This window comes from Schistocerca americana, chromosome 4, assembly GCF_021461395.2.
Source record: "Schistocerca americana isolate TAMUIC-IGC-003095 chromosome 4, iqSchAmer2.1, whole genome shotgun sequence".
NCBI classification, from domain to species: Eukaryota; Metazoa; Arthropoda; class Insecta; order Orthoptera; family Acrididae; genus Schistocerca; species Schistocerca americana.
Window position 1 is genome coordinate 837397453 of NC_060122.1, and position 15245 is coordinate 837412697.

The window sequence follows — 15245 nt, forward strand, 5'->3', positions numbered from 1 at the left end:
GTATGAAATGGAACTGTGTGTGTGTGTGTGTGTGTGTGTGTGTGTGGGGGGGGGGGGGGGGGGGGGGGCAAACCTGTGAGGCTATGTTACCAACATGATGCTCTTTTTGGATTCAACTCGTAATTTTCAAATGAAAGTCTGTTAGTTTGGTGGCAAACAGAGAACTAAAAGAGGAAAACAATAGTGTCTTTCATTCCAGCATAGCTTTATTCATTCTTGAGTTATGTTAAATTTTGCACAGAATGAGGAAACGCTGGTAATAATATGTAAATGCTACACGATGTACTCAATGAGTTGTTCAGCACATTGTAAGGTTGTTGTTACTCACTTCACCCATTCTTCACGGCTGTAACCGACAAATGTTCTGGGGTGTGAGCAGAAACATCGATGATCTGCTCTCTACAGCATGCCGAGTTTCTGACCGTTGCTGCACACACGACTGCCTTCACGTGTCTATTTGAACAGAAGTGTAATGGACTTAAATCTGGAGAATGTTACGTCCACTCCACTGGTTCTTTACGACCTTGTGCACTCCCTAGGAAAATGGAAATCCTGATATGCCCAGATGGCTAACCTCTAATGAGACGGGGTAGTATTGTGCTGGAAGAAAGTTTTAAATCTCCCTTCTTCAGAGAGCAGCGACGGCAGCAGATCTTCATCCAACAGCTTCAGTGAACGGGCTGCTGGTAGTGTACCCTGAGTGAAGAACAGGCTACCAATACGAGAACCCCATATTACATACCAAAACTTCACTTTCAGTGTGCGAACTATATTTGATGGCTCCATCTGTTGAGGATTGACTTCTGAGCAATACCTCTGAATTCATGTGGCTCTCTGTTGGCATAGAAATTAGCTCTATCTGTGAACAAAATTAAAGAGGTGAAATGACAGTTTTTGAACAGCTCGGAAATCATTCGTCCTGCAAACAGCCCTATGCTCTGGATTGCCCGTGGCGACAAGTTGTAAAATGCACTTTGTAAGGATGCCATATATGTGTGCCCAAGACTTCGATTATTGAAGTATGGCTGACTCCATTTTCCTGCGAGATGTATAGAGTACTACAGCCACTGTCGATGGACCAGCTTTGGATTTGTATGTGACAGAACCAATTTCACTGAATGTCACAAGAAGTTTCACCACTGCACCAATGGTTAATGGACAGTCCGCCTTATGGGTGGCACCAGCCAAATTCCTCTGTGAAAACATGGATATTCCTCTCTTCTGATATTGGAATGATTTCAGTGTATTCAGCTTGTGTTAATGCCATCAGTGTTTGAGTCACCTGTGAGGAAGAATCATCAGTCATAAACTTAGAATGGGTAAATGTATGCTCAAATGAAAGGCACCATTGTTTTTCTCATGTGATTCTCTATCTACAATGTAGGAAAAGACAGACTGCTACTTACCGCAAAGACGACACGTTAAGTTGCAGACAGACACAGTTAAAAGACACGGACATAAAGCTTTTGGTCACAGCCTTTATCGGCAAAAGAGAAGCGGAGAAACACACACCATTCATACACACAAGCAAGCACACCTCATGCACACATGACCACCATCTCCCGCAGTGCGGGCCAGGATGCAACTATCACGTGGGATTGGAGCAACATTGAGGGGTCAGGGAAGGGGAAGGGATAATAATGTACAGGTGCGTGGACAGAGGAATGCTGTCTGCTGGAGCGTGCAGGGACTAGAATGCTGACTGGTGCGGCTTCAGGAGATTGTGGAGTAGGCTGGTGGGAAGAAAGGAACAAGAAAGGAGATGGGCAGGTGCATTGGCAGAGGGCAGCAAACAAAGAGTGTGGGTGATGATGTGGGGGAGGAGATGGTAGAAGACAGGGGTTGGAAACTATCGAGTGGAGGGTGTGGGGACATTTTGTTACTGTACATTGAGGCCAGGATAATTATGGGACTGGAGAATGTGTGCAGTTGAGAGAAGGTGGTGGTGGACAGGAGGATCCAGGTGGCTCGGGTAGTGAAGTAGCCATTGAAGTCAAGCATGTTGTGCCACAGGGTGGTCTTCCTTGCTCTTGGCCATAGTTTGGCAGTGGGCATTCATCCTGGTGGACAGCTGGTTGGTTGTCATATCAGTAAAAAAGGCTGCGCAATGGTTGCAGCAGAGTTGGTAAATGACATGCCTACTTTCGCAAGCGGCCCGGCCCTTGGTGGGGTGGGTTAAACCTATGACAGAACTGGAATAGGAAGTGCTGGGTTGGTGATTGGGCAGGTCTTGCACCCCAGTCTTCCACAGGGATATTATGTTCCTTGTGGCAAGGGGTTGGGATTGGGTGTGGCATAGAGATGGACAAGGATATTACAGAGATTGAGTGGGTGACAGAACTCTGCTTTAAGAGGAGCGGGCAGGACCTCAGGTAGGATGTCCCTGATTTCAGGGCGTGGTGATAGGTAACCAGAGCCCTGGCGAAGGATGTGGTTCAGTTGTTTAAATCCGGGGTAGTACTGGGTGACGAAGGGGGTACACCTTTGTGGCCGGTTCTTGGGAATGCTGGAAGGATTGGGGCTGTGAGGGGAAATGTCATGGGAGATCTGTTTGTGGACTAAGTCTAGGGGATAGTGCTTGTCTGTGGAGGCTTTGGTGTGACCCTCAGTATACTGAGCAAGAGAGTTCTTGTCACTGCAGATAAGCTGTCCCCAGGTGGCCAAGCTGTGTGAGAGGGATTTTTTGGTGTGAAAGGGATGACAGCTGTTGAAATGCAGATACTGTTGGCGGTTGGTGGGTAGAATGTGGACAGAGGTGCAGATGGAGTCATCAGAATGAAAGAGGTCAACATCTAGGAAGGTGGCATACTGGATTGAGGAGGACCAGGTGAAGCAGATGAATGAGAAGGTGTTGAGGTTGTGAAGGAATGAAGGCAGGGTGTCTTGGCTCTGAGTCCAGATCATGAAGACATCATCAGTGAACCTGAACCAGACCAAGGTTTTTGGGTTTGGGAGGCTAGGAAGGTCTCCTCTAGAAGGCCCATAAACAGGTTAGCATAGGAAGGTGCCTTGTAAGTGCCTGTGCTGTGATGCAGATTTGTTTGTATACCTTCCCTTCAAAGAAGAAGTAGCTGTGGGTTGGGATAAAGTTAGAAAGGTGTGCGAGGAGCGAGGTTGTGTGTTTGCAGACTGAAGGATGTTGGGAAAGATAGTGTTCAATAGCAGTAAGACCATGGGCATGAGGGATGTTGGTGTATAGGGAGGTGGCATCAACAGTGACAAGCAGGGATACGGACATAAAGGGGTGGGTGTGGTGGAGAATCAGTGAAGGAAGAGGTTGGTATATTTGATGTGAAAGGCTAGATTACCGGCAATTGGTTGGAGGTTTTGGTCGATGAGGACTGAAATTCTTTCAGTGGGGACACAATAACCAGCCACAATGGGATGTCCAGGATTGTTGGGTTTGTGGATTTTGGTGAGCATGTAGAAGGTGGGTGTGCGGCATGTCATAGGAGTGAGGAGTGAAAGGAGGGAAGAGGTTCTGGGAAGGGCCTAAGGCTTTAAGTAGGGGATGAAGGTTATGTTGACTTTTGGAATGAGATGACTCTGGCAGAGTTTATAGGAGAAGGAATCAGGTAATTTGTGGAAGACTTCCACCAGTTACCGTATTTACTCGAATCTAAGCCGCACTCGAATCTAAGCCGCACTTGAAAAATGAGAGTCGAAATCAAGGAAAAAAATTTTTCCCGAATCTAAGCCGCACCTGAAATTTGAGATTCGAAATTCAAGGGTAGAGAAAAGTTTTAGGCCGCACCTCCAAATCGAAACAAAGTTGGTCCATTGTAATATGAGATACAATTTAGGTCGAATGAATGACGATACAGCTACAGTAGTTTGGTTCGAGTCGTAAGCTTAGCAGTTAAGCTTTACCAGGTAGCCATTGCTATGTGTCAGGTGCTCCGTCCATATTTATACGGGTACCCTTCCTTTTTCACGTGCTTCATCTGGGTTGAATTGATTGCTTATTTTTCATTGATCTGATAAGTGCCGTTACTTTGTTATAGGTGTTTCGTCACTCTAAGTTGAAAATGCATTATTGTACTGTGTCATGCATTGTTTGTCGCATTCTGATAGTGAGTGTTTATGACCTGTCGCCGCTCGCGGCATGGCTTGCTTTTGTACGCGCTACCGCCGCTTCCAATTGAAAATAAATAAATAAATAAAAATAAATAAATAAATAAAATCGTCTCATTAGCGAAACAATGGCAAGAGACTGCAATTTGTTGTTACTTACACTGCTGCTTTCTTTGATAATGATCAACAAGAACCAAATAATAGACTGCGTGTGATAGAAGATGTTGTGAAGGAGAGTTTAGCGAAAATTTTTCTCTGTTTGAATATCTTTCCAGATGCCTCTTTAGTACATTACCTTTTGCACAGAAATTAGTCATCTTAGATTTAAAAATCTAGTCAGTTGTCGTGCTTCATTTCTGACTGTATCTCTAATCGGCGTAAGAATAATACTAATATAAACATGGCATTATATGTATATTCTTCCGCGATTGCTGTTGTCTCACTCTAGTTTCGAAGTTTATTAGGCAGACAGGATTTAAATGAAGTAGCAGCAAACACAAAAGAATACATGGCAAAATGTTTATATTTGTATTATTCTTATGATGAAGAGAATACTGGATGTGATTCACAATTCATAAAAGTTCCTATTAGCAACCATCTCTTGTCACAGATAGGAAAAAATTCAGAACGTAGAGTTGGCCATATTGACAAACATCCCAAACAGTCTTGCCAGTCAGATTTTCGTAGTACATTGAAAGGCTGCTACATTCGAAGATGAACAATACGGAATTTGTATTTACTTCGTTGGATAATGTATGAAAATGCAGTGGTCGAAACTCGGGGCGGAGAAAAAAAGCTCGTCTTCCACCTTTTTCTTTTTTTTAAATTTATTTTCTGACGCAGAGGTTTTGGCGCCAGTATTTATCTTTGTGCCTGCAAAGCATGCTTATGTAGCGCTACATATATTCGACGGCAAAAGTTACTTGTGGCGGCACCTACCAACATTTTACAGAACTTCCGCTTACTTTTCACTTGATTCTAAGCCGCAGGCAGTTTTTTGGATTACAAAAACCGGAAAAAAAGCGCGGCTTAGATTCGAGTGAATACGGTAGTCATTGCGATTTATAACAACAGTGTTAGAACCTTTGTCTGCAGGTAGGAAGATTAGGTCGGGATTTGTTTTGAGGTTGTGTATGGCTACTCTTTCTTCTGCAGAAACGTTGGTATTCTGAGGAAGGGACCTGGGGAAGAGCAGTAAGGCTAAGTTGGAGGTAAGAAATTCGTGAAGGTGACCGCAGATAGGTGGGAGGGGGAGGATCACAGTTGGATGGTGGTATGAACTGGGGTGGTATGAACTGGAGAGACAGGGTTCAATATTGGAATTAGGTTGGTTTTACTTGGAGGAATTGGTGGGAAAGAAGTGCTTCCATTGAAGGTATTGGAAGAAGGAGAACAGGTCATTGACAAGTCCAGCATGGTTAAATTTGGGTGTAGGGCTAAGAGTGAGGCCTTTGGATAGGACTGAAACTTCTGTGGAGTTGAGGGTTATGGTGAAAAGACTACCAATAGTGTTATGGGACTGTTTTGGCTCTGGATTTGGTAGTGTGTTGGTAGTGAGTTTTGGAGGATGTGGCAAGTTGAAAATGTCTGCTAGGCAGGGTTTAGGTGCTTTGAGGAGTGGGCGAGGAGGAACACTGTGCATAGGGTAGGGGTCGGATAGTGGTGCCCCGAGGAGGTGGTGGGATGTCAGCAGGTTGGATAACTTATGGAGGTGGCGTCTGGAAAGCTCCTTCAGGTGCTGGAGAGCAAGGAACTCAATTTCAGAGATGTGATGAATGGAGCAGGGAATGCACAGTAGAAGTATCTTACGGAGGGAGCAGAGGTGGTTGTAGGATGCCTATGCCATGGAGATGTGTATTTGGCCAGAATATGCAGACAGAATCTGAAAAGCTGAAGGTCATTGTGAAAGGAAGGGTGGGATTCAGAGAAAGGAAATTTAGGGGTTGGTTGGTTTGGGGGATTCAAGGGACCAGGCTGCGACGGTCATCGGTCCCTGAATTTTAGTGGTTAGGCCATTTGGGAGGATCCCATCATTTTGGGCAGTATATGAGGAATGGGTTATGTGACTGGGTTTACGCTCCACCCAACAGTTTCCATCCCCTCTGTTCTGTCATCTTCTTGTGATCCTTGTCACCCACCCTCTGCCAATGCACCCACCCATCTTTCCCCAATCTTCTCCTTTTCACTCAACATCTCTGCCCTGCAGCCTCCTGACGCTGTGCCTGTTGGGATTCTAGTCTGTGCACACTCCACTAAGCAGTGTTCCTCTGTTCCTTCACCAATACACTACTTCCCGTTCCCATTCCCCTTTCTCTCCGGACTGCTACTTCCAGTCCGTATGACAGTTGATTCTGCCTGAGCTACTGAAGTTGGCGGTCATGTGTGCGTGAGGTGTGCTTGCTTGTGTGTATGAATGGTTTGTGTTTCTCTTTTGCTGATGAAGGCTGTTTCTGAAAGCTTTATGTAAGTGTCTCTTAATTGTGCCTGTCTGCAACTTCATGTGTCTTCTTTATGGTAAGCAGCAATCTGTATTTTCCTACACTGCTGATATTCCTATGTGGAGTTTCCAATGTTTATAATTCTCTATTTGTTTGACATTTCACATACTCCCTTTCCCATTTGAAAATTACAAGTTGCATCCAGCTTACAAGACGGCTGCCATGTTACAGGTTTTCCCTCCATTCCATCTCACACTACTTGACTTTAAATTTATATTCATCAAAAAGGAGGGTGATTCCAACTTGTAGATCATCCTGCATTTCAGATTCTTGGATAATCCATCTTAAGAGCCATTTGCAGCAATAGTTACTTATTATTTATCAGAATCGGAACCAGTTTCTTCTTACTTTCATTATTAACACGCTGTCAAATATTAAACTATTTCTTGCACATTTGTCATCACAGTCAACCAACTTCTTGTATTTCACAGCTTTTCATGCAGGTATTTTGTTTTATTTGTTTACTTGCTTTACAGAAATATTGAATGATCTCAAATGTAATTGCACTTTATCATTAATGTTGGGAACAAGATAACTTACTTTCTCACTGGTTCCCTAAACAGGTGCACTGCAGGATATGTTATTTTGGTCTTGTTTCCTAGATCTCTGCAAAATCCCACAGATTTATCTTTATGAACCATGGGGAAAGAAGAAGCAGGTGGGAAAAGGAAGCACAAGTGGGATGTTAACTTCTGACAATCTTCTCAATGACAATGAAGCTCAGGCAGCAGATGAGGAATGATATTATTTTCTTTTTCCTTTTATTTGGTGCCACCAAACTACTGAATCACACAGTTTATAGTCATAATTTTTAGTTCATATTTATTGTACTTTCACACTAGTAAAAAACCGGAACATTACTCCAGCCATGTGCTGTATCTGCTGCTGAACTGTTATTACACTGCTACAGTCTGTCTCGTCAGATTCAAACATTTTGTATTAACAAAATGCATGACAGACTGCATACACCACAGTCATTCACAGAGTTGGGTGACACACTGACAGTACTCAGTGCTTATGAGTTTTTGTTGTTAAGAAAAGCTGTGGTGGTATTAACTGTTGGTTCTAACTATTTCAGCTTTCATTCATAACAGTCACTGTGTTATGTTAAATACAGAAATGACTACAGTATCCTTATGAGGAGCTATTTAGATTGTACAGAATGGTCTGCACCAACTGTGCCTTATTTCTGTGCCATTTTAACCATTCTGGGATGTTTCAGTCGTTTGGGCAGACTTCTCGTCCAGGGGTTCCAACCACTGAAATGCTCAGGCAGCATATTGAAGCAGAACTTCCAAGGCAGAAGTATTACACACCTGTAAGGTCTTTTTTTTTTTAAATTTATTTTGTGTGTCTTACTGACTTCTGTGAAGTTAGCCAGCTTTATTGTTACACTCACTTCCAACGTTTTTTATGTCTGATGGGTGTGTTTAGTTGGTTTACACGTGTAAAATATACAGCAAATCAAAATTGGTATAAAGTGAAAAAACTTATGTGCTCAGATTACGTGCTTCTTCACAAGTTATTCTGCATTTTTGGAGCTGCTATTTGTGTGTGTGCATGCTTGCTTATTTTACAGTATTCGTACTTTGTTTTGAACTTTTGTGGTGAAGTTTTTGGATCATCTCATTTAAAGAAATTTATATGTACATATTATAGTTCGTTGAAGTGGTAACTCCTCATGGTGAAATCTCAGTTGTGACTAATGATGGTACATTGTGTGATTGTTATATTACCACTGCAGACAATTATGAGATGTGTCTAGCTCTAAACACAATCCTCTGTGTGTTACTTCCTTACAGCACTACTAATGTTTTTGTCAAAACACATTACCTTCTTACTGTTTGTTTTAACACTTGGTCAAAGCAATTGCCACACTTAATTTCTGCTGGACAAAGTTTTCTTGTTAGCCCTTGTTGTTTGGAAATGATATTGTACTTAGTGTAAGTTCTGGCATCAGAACATGTCCTTCTGTGAATACTGTTCTAAAAATGTATGATGTTTTTGAACAGCAGTAGTTTCACCAAGTAAACAAACATGTAATGTACTTACCTTCCTAAATGTTTCTTCTGTACACTGAAACTTTTCGCTTCTCTGTGTAAGAGAGCCCTCTTTTGGTAATTATAGAGGAACTAGTTACAAAAGTGCGGATTTCTTCCAAGTACTGTGAGCCATTGTTGTCAACATCATACTTGGGTTGGTGCCTTCAGACATTTTCGTATACATAATTAATGTTTCAGATGCAAATCTTACTGTTGATTGAAAATATGATTATTGATTGCTACATACGTGTCTTCTCTCCTTGTGTTTGTATGATACAGTAAAGATCAAAAGAGTGATTGCCACAATTATCTTTCTATGACACTTGGCTGATGAGTTGAGATGTGGTGAAGGTGGCAAACTGTTTCTCAGCCTCTAACTATTATTAGATGAGAGATTTTCCGAAAACATTCTTGACTCTTGCTCCAGCATAAATGCTTTGGAACTTAATTCTTTATTTGCTGAACCATGTCATTTAGTAAAATAGAGTATGTCTCAAGTTTCTGAAATTGTCAGAGGACTTTACTTATGTACCAATGACTTAAAAAGGATGTACAGTATAACTGCAGATTGACTATGAATATTTTTGATTTCGGAAGTCATCCTGAAAGAGAATACAATTTTTCTTGGAAAAAAATTGTTGTGCCCATTTTGAGATGATGCCAGCTATGTCTGATTCATCTTCTACTTTCAGATGAACTGTTAGGAATGAAATTCTTGCCAGTGGAGTAACATTTTGGTTTTTACAGAGTATGTTTCTCTCCTCTCCCCCTCCTCTCTCAACCTCCTTCCATAAACATTGAAACATAATTGCTTTATGATTACAAAAAAATCCTCCATTTGGACTTACCTGTCAAAGTTCTTTTACTGTAGTGTTCTGAACTTTTTTATAATTTATTGATTTTTTTTCCAAAAATGCCAATCCATAAAATTTTGATTAGTACTATATAGTTCTACATTCCCTGAAAAGGAGAGCTTCCACTTTTAGGTTGAAGAGGTTTTATAAGCAATTGAAATTTTTGCCATACATAAAAACTGTTTTATTACCACATTATCACATAACAGGCTCATAAAAATCAAAACCTAGCCTTATTTAACATAATTTTAGTTTTGAAAGATGAGTAAGAGACTCATTTTTCAAGCATTTTAAATGGTTCCAAAATGTGTGTGAAAGGTCCAAAGACTTAAAGGTTTCAATTTATAAAACTTCTGTGCACTCTGTTTTGTACTGAAATTAGCCAGTCAGTGAACTAAAAATGTGTTCCACTGCATCCTTTGATATAGAGTGATACCTTCCTGTTTAACCAACAGGAACTGGAGCACTTAAAATTTTCAAAACATTGCGAACAGGAAGTGAGCACGGATGGTGTTGTTGCTGTCCATCAGTTGGAAACTTATGTCCAGCAGCTGGTCCATGTGGTAGCATAAAGTTCACTACAGTTTCGTTTAACTCATAACTGGTGTCTGTAATCTCTGCAATCCACCAGTCATAGTCATACACACACACGCCACAAACATCTCCCTTCTCAGGTTGTGCATCTGAATGTTATCCTGCTGTTTCTGAGGTGTTAGCTGAACGAACAAAATTTCTTCTTTCTTGCTCTGTAAAGTGCGAGCAGTATGAGTTCACCCATCACTTTGAGTCCAAAAATGTGTCTTCTGAATTCCTTTCACAGGAATAGTTTGTTTGGACCATTCTTCTTTTTTCTGCTCATGGAATTCTTCGACTTCCTCTTTGGACAAAAGAATGAAGGCTGTGGATGTGTAAGATTTCGCGACTCATAAAATCCTCAGCATTCTGAATCACAGCTGTATTTGGTCTGAAAAGATTGTGTTTTGTAGCATGATGCTTCAGCAGGCCTCCTACACCATTGCAAAATCCCTTCCCATGACCAGTGGCACTGTATACCCAGTCAGTTGGCACTCAGTTCAAAAGGCAGGTAACGATTTTTAAAATGACTAGGAGCACCATGAGAAATAGTGATGATCTTCTCTGCCCCTGTTTGCAGTTGAAGACTTTGTGCATTGCTAGCAAAGCATGTGCTGAGTCATGTTCTGTGTCATTACTTATAACTGCAACATTTGTGGTCTTGTTTTGAAAATAAGTCACTCTTGTAAAAATTGAAACCTGGTCATTACGTCAATGATACCCTTTTACTTCCTGTGAAGCACTAACTTTACCAAGTTCATCAATGAAACTGTCAAAGGCAACAGTTTTCATAATTAGTTTATTTTCCTCCCATGTCACATATATGATTCTGCAGAGTTATCTGCTATGACTTCCAGGCCAAATGTTTGTAAAGACAGTCCTCCCTTTCCAGGGCAGTCACCACAGTCATGAAACAAACAAGTCCCTCAGTTTATGTCACAGATTACTAATGACTTTACATGCCTAACCAAGGTGTCATGTCACATGCTCCAGTAAGTTCTTCAAAGTTACCATACAAAGTTCAAAATTCACGCAGTACACACATAAACGGACATCTCTTGGTGGCTGTGGAACTACCCACTTCGGTCGTAGTGCATAAAATTTTGATCTTCCAGTATGTGAAGTTGTATAGTTGCTCTTACAAAGTGCAAAAGTTTCTTTAATACTGCGAGTCATGCACCTCTTCACTTTAACCACTTTTTCACCTTCAACTGTTGTTGGCACTCTGGTGAGAACAGTCCCATTTATCTTCCAGATAAAATGACTGCACTATTTGAGCTTGAGCTGATTCTGCAGGATGACCATAATAGGGATTTGGTCTTCCAAAGACTCCTTTTACAGACCTCACATTTCTTGATTTATCTACCATGTACGAGGGTCGGAAATTAAATAGTGGCAACTATTTATTCACAACTGATACAAAAGAGTTTCATGTTTGCACCTGTTGCTGTCCTTCAAAGTAGTCACCAGCGTTGTGTACATCTACATCTACATGGTTACTCTGCAATTCATACTTAAGTGCCTGGCAGAGGGTTCATTGAACCATTTTCATACTACCTCTCTACCATTCCACTCTCGAATGGCGCATGGGAAAAAGGAACACTTAAATCTTTCTGTTCGAGCTCTGATTTCTCTTATTTTATTATGATGATCATTTCTCCCTACATAGGTGGTTGTCAACAAAATATTTTCGCATTTGGAAGAGAAAGTTGGTGATTGAAATTTCGTAAATAGATCTCGCTGCAAAGAAAACCACCTTTGTTTCAGTGACTGCCCCCCCTCCCACCCCGCCCCCCCCAACTAGTGTATCATATCAGTGACACTCTCACCCCTATTGCGCGACAACATGAAACGAGCTGCCCTTCTTTGCACTTTTTCCTCAGGACTTTGATTTGATTCCGCAGATGAAGGAACCACTTCGTGGCATTCGCTTCAGAACTGTTCCAGAGATTTGACAGGCTTTAGAGCAGTCCATTCGCACCATCAATAGAACAGGCTCTGCTAACGGTACACTACTCCTTCCGCATCGCTGGCAGCGGGTTCTACACGCTCGATGCCAGCGATGTGGAAGGAGTAGTGTACCGTTAGCAGAGCCTGTTCTGTTGATGGTGCGAATGGACCAGTCTAAAGCCTGTCGAATCTCTGGAACAGTTCTGAAGCAAATGCCACGAAGTGATTCCTTCATCTTCAGAATCAAATCAAAGTCACAAAGACTTAGGTCCGGGGAGTATGGTGGATGGTACAGTACTTCCCAGTCCCATTGACTGAACAGAGCAGCCACAGCTTGCACTGTATGTGTCTGCGCATTGTCGTGTAAAATGATGGATGGGTTGCCCAAAAAGTGGTCCGCTTCTTTCGCGAAGCTGGTTGCAGGTGATGCTCCGGAAATGAACAGTAATACTGTGCATTAACGGTCTGCTGTGGAGGAACATAATGCGTAAGGGTAACACCATCACAGTCATACACGAGGATCAGCATAACTTTCACCATACTGAGGCTCTGACACACTATCGACTTTTGCGGCGACCCATAATGATGCCATTTGTTGGATTGGCGTTTTAGTTTTGGCTCATACAATGTGGCCCATGTCTCATCCGGTGTTAAGATACAACGCCAGAAAGCCCTCCTTCCCACTCATACCACTCCAAGTGTGTCTGAGCACCATCGTAACACATCCATTTCTGCTTTTCCGTCAAGTCATACAGAACCCATCCTGATGCAATTTTTCACATACCCAGGCATTCCTTCAGGATGCGAAGCCCAGTCATATGCACTAATCCAGTTTCGTGGGCGAGCTCACAAACTGTATGGCATCAGTCATTGTCCACTAATGTGGCAACAGCATGCACATCTTCTTCAGAGATGCTAGGACGATCTGCCCGATGCATATCTGCCACAGTTTGCCGACCTTCGTTGAAAGCTTTTACCCAACATGCCACTGTTCTGTACGGCAATGCCGATTCCCCGCGTGCCTCTTTAAGACCTCGATGACACTGTTGTGCTGTATGACCTCTGGCACATTCAATCTTGATCCAACTCCATTGCTCGTGTTTCAAAAACATAGTGACACCGTTACATTAGACTGCTCACTCACAGGTGACTGTTTTTCCCTCGATTGTGCGCACACCGGTGACGTCGCATGTGCGAGTCCATGTTCTTGGAGGTAAGGTATGTATGTCAACAACATGTCCTATGAGCAACAATAGTAGATTCCATTGCATAGTGTCCCCCCAGCAGTGTTGCCACTATTTAAGTTCCAACCTATGTACTTTGATACTGATGGAACATGGTTCAAAATTGTTTTATTTGAAAATGTCTCTGGAATAATAGTTAAACCTGCACCTTTTCACTGTAGGATGCAAAATATTCAACAGCTGAATTGACATGTGTGAAAAATTCCTGGCAAGAGGTGCAAGAGTGGTTTGGTTAATTTTCTTCTAAAGATGGAATTTCTACTTTGAAGAGTGTGGTCAGCTTTGGTGCAGTGTATTCTACCATGGCTTTAGCAATTTCTCGCACTTTCTTGATGCAGAGAGCTTACGACTCAACTTCACTGACCATAGTTTCTTAACAGGAGTAACACCTAACTCTGTAATGACTGGTTCAGGGTATTTAATTCGTCCTCTATTGATGCAAAATCTGCATCATCTGCACCATGGAAAGCTTCACCATGTTCAGAGACTATAATTGTTGTTATTCTGTCAAAACATTTAGAACACAAAAAGTCGTCACTGGATACATCTTCACTTTGAAACAGAGTCTTCAAATGAGAACACTTATTCCCAACCTGAACAAAGTATCTTTTTTTTGTGTGTCTTATATATCATTCTTTTATGAATATGCAAATGGTCAGCACACTTCACTCTCTTGTGGCCCCAGTCAGAAGACATTTCAAACAGTCCTTTTCACAAAGCACACTGCAACTGTGTCAACTGGCAAATTCCTCACCAAAACACAGAACTCACTGGATGCTCTCAGATTTCTTAGAAGCCTCTTCAGTAAACAAATTAGCACTGAACAACTACAATACAGAAACCTGCAATGAACAACCATGACAGAGAAACTACAGCAGAATGTAAGAAATATCTGCAATGATAAAAGTGGAAAGAAATAACTCCAACAAAGGAAGTGATAAGAAATAACTGCAACAAAGACAATAGAAATAAACATTCTAACAAAGACATTAGTAAGAACCAACTACTGTGAAGACATACATTACCCTTGAAAGTTTTAAAAAAGATTTTTTAAAATAAAACCTGTCCAACTTAAAAGTGGAATCTCTCCTTTATAGAGAACATAGTACTACATGGTACTAATCAACAGAAAAAATCTAACTTTTATGGATTGGCATATCTGAAAAAAAAATTTTCTGTAAATTATAAAAAAACAATTCAAAAGTCAACAGTAAAAGTACTTTGACAGATATGTCCAAATGGAGGTTACCATTGTAATCATAAAACAATTATCTTTCAAATAAAAAACTCTAACAAAATATATAGAACTGTTACAGAGATACAGCATTTTAAGAATTTTTCTGAAATTCACATCTTCAAAATGGTATTCGTAGTGTCATCTTTGGAGACCTGTATCTCGGGGCAGGAATTTGTTTGGAGAAAACAAAAAAATATGTGTTTCTTACTTGCTCCTGAATTTTGACATATGCTACATTCAATAACATCAGAGACTATGAAGGTAACCCCCTTGCCTGAAGTGATAATCTTATGCCTTATGCAATGTGTCGTGCTCAAGATTTTCTCCGCTAATCGCGTAACCAGGTACTGTCAGGTTATTTATTTCTGTTACAGGCATTATCTTACTTTTATCAGTATTTAAATAATTCATTACAGAATGTGCAAATTTTGTCAACTTCTTTCTGCAATGCCTTGCAATCCTCCAATGACTATATTTTCATGTAGACAACAGTATCATCAGCAAACAGTCTTATTTTTTGAAAATAGTGGTTTGCACGCAGCTGTATTGCCAGTTTAATAAACAACTGGTTTCGGTAGAAACGGACCATCCTTAGTTACAACGTGACATTATAATTGCATGCATGACAAGTCATAACTATTAACAAGCACCATGCCATAAACAGTGTGTTAATTCAGCTATAAAAATGTAGCACATAAAGCACATAGTAGATCTGTGGCAATGTCCAACAGCAGCCGACCCCTTCATCGTGATCACACAATATCCACAGTTCC

General features: G+C 41.3%; 1 protein-coding gene across 2 annotated transcripts in view; it reads left to right on the forward strand.

Moving 5' to 3' along the window:
- LOC124612667 (BRCA1-associated RING domain protein 1-like) overlaps window positions 1–15245 on the forward strand; it is a 194451-nt gene that overhangs the window by 44452 nt on the left and 134754 nt on the right. Inside the window, exon 4 of one of the 2 annotated variants that reach the window (XM_047140991.1) lies at window positions 7795–7890. The exons of the other annotated variant lie outside the window; for it this stretch is intronic. Within the exon in view, the coding sequence (XP_046996947.1) occupies window positions 7795–7890 (96 nt within the window). The remainder of the gene's footprint in view (window positions 1–7794; window positions 7891–15245) is intronic. 2 annotated transcript variants of the gene reach the window in all.